The following is a 12250-nucleotide window of genomic DNA, read 5'->3' as shown; positions in this document are numbered from 1 at the left end:
AGCCTATTCAGAAACTACATACCAAACTGATGGACAACTTAAAAATCCCTGGCATGCCAAAAGCTACCAAGTGGTTTCATAGAGGAAACAGACTCAGGTCACTGAACACAGCAGAGCATACATAAGGAAAGAGTCATCAAGTAGGAGATGGATACAGCAACTGTTGTTGTACTGTTGCACAGCATAAAATTATCTGCTAAAAGGCACTGGAGGATTGAACGATAGTAAAGGAACACCTAAGAATATCATCCATGTGCTTGTACCAAATTCCCTATGAAGACAAGCAGTGTGAAAATATGCCTTCCTGAAACAAAGTCTAGATTTTTGTGTGGATCACTGAAATTATGATAGTGAATGAGAAAGAGTGAGGGGTTGTTTGGTTGTTGTTTGGTTTGTTTTCACACTGCTTAATATCTCATAATAGAGAAAGAGCATTTTCCCTTGAGGATGTAACCTACTGTAAGGTACAGGCAAAATCCCTCTGATTTTCCACAGATCCAAGTCTTTAAGACTACATTCATTAACTTGACTCTGAGCTACACATCATGCTGCTTCTGTGCAAGTGGTGATGAACCCTGTGCAACTTTATATCAAGACAGAATAATCTGCAGAATGGAAAAACACAGAGGCTCATTTTGCAAGATGGAAAGCCCTGTGTGGCCTCCCCAGCTGCCATCAGCTCTGAAACTTAGAAGACTAACTATCAATTCCTCAGATGACCCTTCATCTGCACAATAAAGTTCCCATTCTCCATGGGAAGAAAATCCTTGAGACACTATTATTTTACTCAGTATTACATTTTCATGAAGAAACTACAATTTATTTGACTGGGAAAACAGTCTTCTGAGAATCACTTTTGAACTCATTCAACAACCAAACCCTTAACTTGTCTATTATGGGCTTCAAAACCTATCAAAATACAAGTGCAATTCAAATATAACGAAAATCCAATTGGAATCACTTTTTTTGTCTGCTAGTGAAAAATAACTTTGAAAATTATATACTTACACTTAAGATGATGGAGCGAAGCTGCTTTTGTGCCAAAATGTTTGCCATTTCCTGATATAATTGAAAAAAAATGAATAATTAGCCAGAAGTGGGTACTTTAGTGCCATATCTAGAACAACACTGACTTTTGGAGGTCACAAACTTAGATTATCATGAGAAAAAGGGAGAAAGAAAGAAAGCAAGAAGTATCACAAAAACTGAGGACTTTGGTGACTTAGAATCAGCAATGGAAAGCCTCAGAGGAGTCCTCCATGGGTTAAACAGAGTATTCACACACACTTGTTCAAGCACAACTTTCCCACCCACAAACAACACTGAAGGAAGCACAGAATGGAAGCCAGCCAGGACATTCAAACTAAATGTCAAACAACATGCTTATTTACATTCGCATTTTGGTGGTTGGAAAGTCAAGTGCTTTAACTTTCACTCAATAAATCAGTTTAAAACTTGGTCCTGTTTCATCATAGCAAATAATACTTCTCCTCTGGGTTTTGGTAGCAATATTGACATTGGTCCATTATTTCATCTTAAATTAATTTCTCTTTCTCGATATTTCACTGTTCAGGTGAGGGAGCCCTGGCACAGGCTGCCCAGAGGGGTTGTGGAGTCTGCTTGCTTGGAGGTCTTCAAGACCCACCTGGACATGTTCCTATGCGACCTGCTCTAGGTGAACCTGCTTCTACAGAGGGGTTGGACTAGATGATCTCTAAAGGTCCCTTCCAACCCCTACCATTCTCTGATTCTATGATATGTCTGAAGTCAATACCAAGGAGAATATGCTTTTACTGCCATCCAGAAGCAGCTGATTCTGGCTGCCAATGCTGCAAACTGTCTTACAATGCCTAAGCACAGAATGTTTTATACCTACCAAGCATGAAAGTCTAATCTTAACCATACCTACATTGCATACCCCATTTTTAAGTTCCATGATCTTTTCCATCAATATAGGAACATGTGTGAGTAGACATATGTCAGCATAGGTCATACATATAGCTTAGAGTCATTATCAACATGCATTTATCTTCACAAATATCTCAATGGTGGGTATCAGGAGGTTGGGGCATCACTTTTTTCTGTTGTATCTAGTGACAGGACATGGGGTAATCGAAATAAACTGGAACACAAAAAGTTCCATTTAATCATAAGGAAAAACTATTTCCCCGTTGAGGTGAGGGAGCCCTGGCACAGTATGCCCAGGGAGGCTGTGAAGGCTGCTTCTCTGAAAGTTTCCAAACCCATCTGGACGTGTTCCTGTGTGATCTGATCTAGGTGGACCTGCCTCTGCAGGGGGGTTGGACTAGATGATGTCTAGAGGTCCCTTCCAACACCTACCACCCTATGATTCTGTGCTTTCTAAATTCTTGTTTTTAAAGTGTACTATTTATGGATAACATGCTGCACACTGCTCTTTAGACACTATTTATATGTACACAAAGAGGCAATGTTTGGAATTTGTAGATGACTGGTTGAAAAAAAAGAGCTCAGGTATGAGAGCCTTACATAATACAGTATATCACATCAACACTGACACATACTCAAGGACATTCTTAGGATGCACTGTGCCTCTGCACAGTTTGTAAAGTGTGAGAAATGTTGTGCCTGTTCAGGGCAAATAAATTTTGAAAAATTGCTGCCTTTCAAAGATTTTTTCAAAGATTGCTCCATCTTTGTGAGAGTTGGAATAGTAATATGGAGTACATACAGTTTTTTTCTCATGTAACAAACAAGAAACTAGAAAGCGGAAAGATTGAGACTGCTATACAAAACACACAAAGAATGGGATTGCTGAAACGTGGCTGCAGAAACTATGCAAATAAAGTAAGTGTTAGGGTGAGAACTTGGTTGCAAAAAGAAAATAATTCTAATTTTGAGGCAGGAGGCAGTGAAGGATGTTGACTGTTTCCTCTGTATTGTATAAAGGATGTTGCGACAGAGCACAGGAATGACAGGGAATGAAGATGGTACCAAAGACATGAGAAACTCAGCTTTAGTTTTTAAGCTTTTTCTGTCTGAGCAGGTTTCAGCTGCATGTAACTGCAAAGGAATGAATGATATCGATGCTTTCAGCACTTTTGGAAGTGCACAACTGAGCTGCAGGGGGAGTGCCAGGCCCGTGATATACTTCACGTTATGAGGAACAGACGGGTTAGTTTTGTTGAAGTTTATCACACTGCCAAAAGATTAGCAGGTAAAGAAAATGAGGTGGTCGTTTCTGCATTCAAGGCAAGATAAAAAAAAAGAGGATTCCTTTATTTTACTTTTTGGAGAAGATTATATAAGATTCTTATAACTATAAATTAGAAAAACATTATTGGGTTTTTTTGGTCAGTGCATCAAAAACTGAGAAGAATAACAAGCATTCCAAACCTCATTACTGCATCAAAATCACCATTGTCTCCAAGAAGGTTACATGGCTATTAGCAGCTGATCAGCTGCCTCTTCTAATATAAATATTGTAGTAAGAGATGACAGCAAGAATTATTTGACAAAATTGGCGATCTCATTTCCCATGGCAACGTCTCTGCAAAAAATGCCGACAATTGCCAAGAAAAGTGTTTCAAACATCCACAGTATCATTTCAAAGCTCAAATTCTCAGCTCTTTTCTGACAAAAGCTTTTATCTCTTTATTTTAATAATCTAGGTTTCTCTAGATTTGGTCCTTGACAGTGGCAGATGAAGCAAAGCAACCAGGGAGCCCTGATTAAAAAGAAAACCAGAAAGGCCTTGAACCTCTTGGGGTTTTGCATTACAGAAATAGAAAAGAAGAAAAAAAAGAGGGGAAGGAATTCAAATACCAGCACCATTTTAAATCCTGTCCTTAACTGCACTGCAGTGATCCACATCATGCTGGTCCCTGTAAGGCAGCAGCAGACAGGCTGCCAAACTCCTGCAGTCATAAGGGGTTTTAGGGCAGTTTCAAACTGGTGGTGTGTGCTGAACCTTAACTTTTGAGTAGTTACTTTCAGGTAATGACAGCAGAATACATCACCTCAGTTCATGATCTTAGAAAGACAGAATTCAGTAAACAATACTGATTATCCTCATCTTGAAACTCATGGACACCTATCTTCTCCAATGTGTAGTTTACTAATTAACCACAGGACAGACATCAAGAGAAATCTAACAGATTATGACTACTTATTCTAGGTTATTAATTGCTGAAGGCAATTTTCTGCAACTGTCAGAGCTATTGGCTTTCAAGCCAAATCAGATCGTTAGAATCCGATGGTCATAAACTCTACAACTAATAATTTCATGTCACAACAGCGGGTTCTATAGGTGAAGTCTGCATGGTTTACTGCCAGCCTCATTAGATGGTTTCATGGTTGGTGAAATACAGCTTTACTTGCTGGGAATACCCTGTGGTACTGTCATCCTCAGAAACACATGCCTGCTGATTAAGACCAAAGCCTTATCTACAACTGACATTGTCTCTCAACATCAAATATGACCAAAGTGTACTTTTCACAGAACCATAAGCAGTATGTGCACTACTTGCAACTGTAAAAAGCAAAACCTTTGTTTTTCTTACAAGGACTTGTCATAGATCTATGCCAAAAGTAAAACAAAGGTTTCATTCCAATTTTTGTTTGTTAGATGTGTTCTTCCTTAACTTAAGGCTGTACTGGAAGAAGAAGGAAAAAAAGAATGAGGAAAAAAGGGGTTTAGTTTTGTTTTTTTTAAATGGAGCCATCCCTTGTTTGTAATCTTTAAAATATTTTTGAAGAGAAAAGTTACCCATTAGGGCTTTGATATTTGTTTAAATCATCTCCAGCATTTAAAAATGTAAATAAATCTAAGGGAAGTCATTGTCAGAACTGATCAGCAGCTCCCAGTGAACTTGTTCTGGATGCTAACAGTGTGTCACCACCAGAAATATCATCACTGCTGCTAGTGACAGAAATGTTAAATAAATAAATTACTAAATCTGTTTTGACACAGGCTAATGATTTCATAAACATGGGTAAAACTTCCCTATTCTGTAACACAACGCATTCCAACCCTCACTTGACAGCAACCAGCAATCTTGAACTATTTCCTTTTGAGACTTCTGATCTCTGGCACTGAAGTGAACTATAAATAGTACACTGTAAAAGTCATGAAAGGCTTACATGGCAAGATATTTCTGTTTTCAGAAGGAATGAACATTTTATTAAAACATATTTTGGGGGAGGGGGGAATGTTACCAAAAAGTAGCCTGGTTTAACAAGCTGTGCTGGCAAAGAGCTCAGTACAATAAATACTGCAGCCAGCCACAGTCAATATGGTTCATGTGAGGTTACAGAGAACTACAAAAACACAGAAGAGTCCTTAATCCCTGCTAATATTGATGCAAGATGGGAGGTAGCTCCATTAAAATGGTACATCAACGTGAAACAACAGAAGTTTCAGTTTGAACTAACTGCAGGAAAAGTGTGACTGGGACAACTGCAGGTATGAAGATGATACCCTTTTCCTACAGATACCTACATATAGAAGACTCAACTTACCTGCCTCTTGTCATCTGGTGCTTTAAGGAAAAGTGCATTTATTACTGCAATGGTGTATGTTTGGATTTCTTGGTCTGTCCTGTTTGGAATAAAATGATAAACATGAGAGATGAATATGAATATACACAAGCTGTAGAGACTGATCTTTCAGTTGCACTGCTGCAGGTAGAAGTGGAGGGACTGTTTACACTTAATGTTAACCATGTGCAAAATTAGGTAATCAACACTGATCATGACCAGGTTGACTCTGTTGCTGAGAAAGACAAGATGTTCCAGGGGTAGACTGGAACAAAGGTGGAACAAATCACACCCTTGATAGGCCATTGATCCTCCAAAGATCATAGCAGGAGCCCAGACAATCAGCTTCTGCCAGATGCCCAACAGCTCGAGGTAGGAAGAGTGATCTTCCCTAAAGGGGAATGAGACATTAAAAGCTTTTCAGGTGATTGGAAAACATCCCATCTGGGAGCCAAGCATTACCATACACCAAACATTGCCCTATACTACAAGAGGCATTTTCCATCAGTTTAACCACCTCACATTACTGTTCAAGAAAAGGCCTTTCCCTTTCGAAATACACTCAGCAAAAGTTGACTCCTTTTTGTCTTACTTCCCAGAGGCTGGCAAGCAAAACAACTCCATCTCTATGCTAAAGATTAAGCATTTTACCAGTATGAGGTATTCTTCCCTTCATTTCCCACTTCCAACTATACAGGTAGCTTAGTGTAGGGGGGAAATAACCCAGATAATAAATAAGTGATCAAGCAGTACCCAAAAGCTGGTTACCAGGGAGTTGCCTGTCTTTACACCACTCTTTTTTCTAAATGCTGTCCTCATTTAGGGGAAAAAGAATGTTAAAATTCCGCTGTATCAGGTGGCAGTTGAAAACACTCACCCCTGCAGATGTGGGATTAGCTGCCCAATTGTGATCTCCTGTGCCACCTTCTGGTACAGGTCGTGGCTATTGAGCACCATTGATTCCAGGATTGCCAGTGACCGTTGCAAGATTGAGATGTCCGAGGCAAATTTGTTCACATAGCTCGCTATCTACAAATTCAAACGTTTAGAGAATTTGCATCAGGCAAACAAGGAAAGGGAAGAAAGTAAATGGTGGACACATCTCAAAAGGAGATTAGAATACAAGCAGCCTTGTCTACATAACCAGGTGTTAGTGAATACCTGAAAGCAATCAACCAGGCTCTGCAGATACCTTCAAAGGACACGGTGGCACAGATTCTTCAGTTGGCACCAGAGATTTACATCAATATTAATACCATCAAAAGATATGCTTCAACGTTACATGGTGAACATGGTAAATCAACATCCCAGAACTCTGGGAAAGGACAATGAGACTACTTCTTATTCTCTCTAGTAGGAATCTGTGCAGCCAGTTTTCTCTAGACAAATACCTAGGCTGAAGGCAAAACACACTCTAGCAAACTATCCTGCTTTCCTCCCCCTGCCACTCCCCCCCTCACCTTGCTGTTTAAACAACAACCCTGAAAAATCTCTCAAGGTTACAAATGAGAACTGGCACATTAATTAACACCAGATCTGACCTCTGCATTTTTACTGTGTGGCAATGACATGCTGCAGACTCATGTGCAGAGCCAACACAGCTGTGCAGTGAGACGTGGCAGTGTGCTCACTTACATATGCTGCCCACAGTCCATGGACCTGGCTTCCCAGGAAGCTGTTTGGTTTCTGCACACACAATGAGACCTGCCTAGGTTTTCCTTGAACTCACTGATACCAGGCACAATCAAGCTGAAAGGTGCCCAACTAAGCACAGGCAGACAGAAGAAATGTCCTGTGACAACAGTTATCTGCTCTTTAGAGCTCAGTAACAGACTACAGTGGCCTTGTCTCAAGTTTGATGTGTTATTTCCAGAAAAGTTCAAGTCTGTGTGCTTCTTCAGCACTCATGCTACAAGCCACTAATATCATTATCCTGTTGTTGACTCTGGATGCTTGCTTAGACCTTGGCATTGTTCTCCTTTTGGAGGAAGAAAGGCATGCCCTATACTTGGAAAAGCTGCCTAGTTAAATATTGACATGTGGACAAAGACATGGCTTTGCATTTGTGACATTAAGTAGTACTGAACAAAACAGCCTTTTCTGCAACTTTCTTCAGAGGTGACAAGGAAAGAGGGACTGATTATCCTTTTAACCTCTTGCAGCACTGCTGTTTGCTCTGCTACTTGGTTTGCATTATCACAACAGGAACAAGCTATGCTGAATTCAACTCAATTCAGGGAATACACATTGACTTTACAGAAAATGAAGAACCAACCCATGCATGCATAAAGAATAGGAGGAGAGAAGCAACTTAATTAGCCTTTTCCTACTCTGGACTTTCAATATCTGTGGCAAGTCTGGATCCCAAGAAATATTTACATTAATATATGATGCACATTGTACTGTTTAGAGCAACAAGCCTTATCTTAGAATACTACCTTAATGGTAATCCAGTTGTTTTTTATGCATTTTCTGCAGCCAGAGCTGCCAGATATCCAGAAGGCCCACAATACAGATAGTGTATGCACAGACCAACTCTGCGCTGCTCACACCATAACCCAAATGCACCCTGGATGCCTCAGTCATCAGGAACCCACTGATCAATTGTGCAGCAGAAATACAGTATGTCCAGACTGCGTCCCAACTTGTTAGGCTGTTGTCACCAAGCTGTTTAGAAGCCCTGACATGTATGAATTATTCTTAGTGCAGCAGCTCCTTCCTATATTTCAAGTGTCAGTGTAAATGCTTCACTGAGATACAGCATATTCCTACCAGGAGCCTGCAGAAGTGTAACACTGTAGATAACTGAGTGAAACCTCAGTCTGGCAAAGGCTGCCTTAGACATATTTATTCTTCTAACCCTGGATCATAATGCTTTTGAATCATAAACACAAACCCAAGGTATGAAGCTGGTCTGTGTGATTAAAAAGCTATGACATATCACACTGAACATACATGCAAAGCATCTCCTAGGTAAGTTGCACGTCAAGCTATGTATATTCATAACCACCCTGCTGATGCATGAAGTCTGGCCAGAAGTAACAGGCTTGTCTACCCCAATAAATAAGGCATGTCAGATCCAGAGGGAGCAAAATTAGATTAAGAAGAAATTCTATTGCCATACTTGAAGTTCTGGATGTGGAAAAAAGAAACAAAAAAGAAGCCCTTTTTGAAAAGAGACAAGAATCAATAGATGTTCAAATTTGTGTTACTTGCAGCTCTGATTATTGGCCACCACATACATGGGGGGCTTTCAATCTTCAAAGTAACCCTTCTCTCATTCATCAAAAACTCTGGTGATCAAATAAGGCAAGCTCTCAGAAATACCACACCTCTTCCAGAAACAAGCAACTTCATTGCTTTGCACTTTCACGTGAAGACTTGTCACATGGGTGTGCCTCATTAAGGATAAAACTATTTGTTCAGTAAAATACCTGTGACCTTAATATCTCTCCAGTTTCAGTTCTATTGGGACATATATAGCCACATAGAAAAGAAGTGTGTGGGTGCTTAATTTCCTGTCAATTTCAAGGGAAATTAGGAATCAGAATGCCTTTACACATTCAGTTCCAGTCCTCTGCTGAAACAGGAGCTAAACATATAAAGTGAGAAAACTATAGCAACTGAGCTACAATCATTTGGCTTCCCGTTTCAGCATCACTTAAAACACAGGAGAGAAGTCTGAACTTAAAAAACAAAAGAAAACAAACAAAGCCATGCCACTAACAAAAGCCATCAAGAGAAAGAACAATGAAGGAAACAGATCTCATTTTCTGAGCACTGGTATTTTCATTACTTATTTGCCTGGAGCATTTTGATGCCAAATGTACAGAAAAATCTGCCAAATATTTGTTTTCTATTAAGTTCTAATGCACACTAAAATGTTAAAGTGTCCATCCCACTTTCAATTAAGGAACTATGGTTGCATTTGACTGCAGAAAAAACAACTGACAGCTGTGAGACACAGAGATACTTTCCCTGCTGCCTTATTTCCTGCACAGTACATTTTTGAAGGCAGAGTAAACAATTCATCAAGGTTAAGACTCTGAATCATAGCTATGATATAGTTATGATATTCATTAAAAATCTCTTTTAAATTATTCATGTATCTCAACCTGTATTACAAACTTCATGTCTCCTCTTGAAGGAGCCAAAGAAGAGAGCACCAAATCTGTATAATGTATTTTGATACCCAGTCATCATGACATTTTCTAAGAACAGGGCATCCAAGTCCTTTAGGCTAATATGGAAGCAAGAAAAAAGGTCTTGAGAATGCTGTATGTGATAAAGAAGTTCTTTCAAATGCTGTATTTTCCCCTTAAGATAAATAACAAAGCTCTGTTTGAAAGCATCAATTCTTATTTGCAAGACCTGGAATAGCAATCTTCATGTACCCAAAGGATGGGAGGGAGACTACATCCAACACCAAGCAGTTAGTGATTAAGATGGAGTTAGAGATTCCCCTTGAGGTCTCCTCCAGCTTCTATGTTTTAAGTTATAAATCTATTCAATAAAACAAAGTTCAGATGAATTCCTCTCCAGTTTCAGCTTGGCTTCCATTTAACATGAAAGACGGTTTCAAAGGGCAGAAGCACTTGATGGCAAAGTTCCCCCTCAGAAACTTATCAGTTAGTTCCCTTATCCTTCCTATCCACCACTTGAGCAAGCCCATCAGCAACCTCAAGTGGGCCTGCCAAAAGCCAAGATCAGAGAATCAAGTGATAATTAAGTCAAGAATACTGCCAGAGACATGGTCCAAAGGTGCTCCTTTAGGTCTGCCCCTTGCCCTCAAAGCCCAGGCTCTTCTCTTCTGATTCCCAACTATGTGGCAGGTCAGGACACACCTATGCCTCTCTCCTTCGTTTCTGTCATTCCTTGTCCGTCTCTTTCTAACCATCCTGTTCTTCTCCTCAGTCTCATGTCCACCAGTTTCACTTTTGTTTTTTACTTGCCAGTTTTGTTTTCATGGGTATTTTGTGAGAATGCTTTTATTTGCCTCTTTTGTTTCATTTTTGAAACTGAGTCTCTGCCCAGGGAAACCTATGGAAGTGCCAGACAGAAGAGATGAGTCACTAATGGGGATGCCCAATACACTGTCTTCTGTAGTTACCACAGGGCAAAAGATCTTGCTAAAGTTAGGTGAAGATGACAATTTTGAGTCACAAAGTTGACAGATTTAAACAAATTTATATTTAGAATTTTTTAAATTTAGAATTTATGAAGCAGGGCAGAAGCACAGATCTGCTTGAGGGGAGGATGGCCCTTGAGAGGGACCTGGACAGGCTGGAGTGATGGGCCAAGGCTGATTGTATGAGGTTTAATAAGGCTGGGCTCTGTGCTTGGGCCACAACAACCCCAGGCAATGCTACAGGTTTGGGGCAGAGTGGCTGGAAAACTGTCCTGCCAAAAAGGACCTGGGAGTGTTAATGGACAGTAGCTGAACATGAGCCAGCAGTGTGCCCAGGTGGCCAAGAAGGCCAAGGGTATCTTGGCCTGTATCACGAATAATGAGACCAGCAGGAGCAGGGCAGCAGTTGTCCCCTTGTACTCGGCACTGGTGAGGCCACACTTCGAATACTGTGTCCAGTTCACTACAAGAGGACCTGGAGTGTGTCCAGAGATGGGCAATGGAGCTGGGGAAGGGTCTGGAGCACAAGTCTGATGGGGAGCAGCTGAGGGAACTGGGGTTGTTTAGCCTGGAGAAGAGGAGGCTGACGGGAGACATAAGCCATCTCTGCAACTACGTGAAAGAAGTTGCTCTCTTTTCCCAAGTAACAAGTGACAGGACAAGAAGAAATGGCCTCAGGTTGTGTCAGGCGAGGTTTAGATTGGAGATTAGGAGGAACTTTTTCCCTGAGAGGGTTGACACTTTCCTGTGTGACCTGATCTAGCTGGAGCTGCTTCTGCAGGGGGGTTGGACTAGATGAACTCTAAAGGTCCCTTCTAACCCCTACCATTCTATGATTCAAGCTGCCCAGGGAAGTGGTAGAGTCCCCATCCCTGAAGATATCAAAAAGCCATGTAGCTGAAGGGCTGTGGGACCTAGGTTAGTGCTGGGCTTGGCAGTGAGGGCAGTGATTCAACTTGATCTGAAAGGTCTTTTCAACCAAACAATTCCACGATTCAGTGACGTTCACGTTAGCAACTTTCTTCACTCTCTTCTTAGCAGGTTCAGCCAGAAAATGAGACACTCTAGGCTTGACTTTGTATTCTATGAGGTCAGTTATAAAACAGTTGTACCATTTTCTTTTGCCATGAAAAGATAATAATCATCATCATCTGTACTGACTGCAAGATAAGGCAAAAAAAAGTCTAAAAACCAGATCAACTTTACTAATTTTTCCTACAAATAACATCCATCATTTTTAATTACCAAAACCGAACTTTAATATCTAATGCTCTTGTCATAATTGATTCTTCTTTCAACTTTTGGCAACAAAAGTCATTTTGTACTTTTGTGGTGTCAATTTTCTAACCAAACTGAAATTACAAAGCCTTTGCACTGACACACTCTGTTAAATATTCTTGTATCTTTTGAACCTGTACAAACACATTTCAACTTAACTTTTGTGTTCAGTTTCACTGGGAAATTATTTGTAAACAGGTGGAGGGTGGGGGTTTTTTCCCCCACAGTAAATTAAAAGGGTTAAATCAGGAAGAGAAGCTTTGTTTTTTCCTGAGGTCTTCTACTTCAAGAACACTCCCATGTTTCTGCTGCTTCTGTGCATCTCCT

At 40.4% G+C, this 12250-nt stretch overlaps 1 protein-coding gene across 5 annotated transcripts in view; it reads right to left on the bottom strand.

Moving 5' to 3' along the window:
- Positions 1–12250, bottom strand: part of ELMO1 (engulfment and cell motility 1) — a 309377-nt gene that overhangs the window by 191245 nt on the left and 105882 nt on the right. For all 5 annotated transcript variants that reach the window (XM_061996717.1, XM_061996716.1, XM_061996714.1 and 2 more), the window contains 3 exons: positions 6395–6546; positions 5500–5578; positions 1009–1059 (listed from right to left, as the gene is read on the bottom strand). In XM_061996717.1, the coding sequence (XP_061852701.1) occupies positions 1009–1059; positions 5500–5578; positions 6395–6546 (282 nt within the window). The remainder of the gene's footprint in view (positions 1–1008; positions 1060–5499; positions 5579–6394; positions 6547–12250) is intronic.

Source organism: Colius striatus, chromosome 5 (assembly GCF_028858725.1).
Source record: "Colius striatus isolate bColStr4 chromosome 5, bColStr4.1.hap1, whole genome shotgun sequence".
Lineage (NCBI taxonomy): Eukaryota > Metazoa > Chordata > Aves > Coliiformes > Coliidae > Colius > Colius striatus.
The sequence above is the reverse complement of the archived record's forward strand: the minus strand, read 5'-3'. Positions and strand labels throughout refer to the sequence as shown.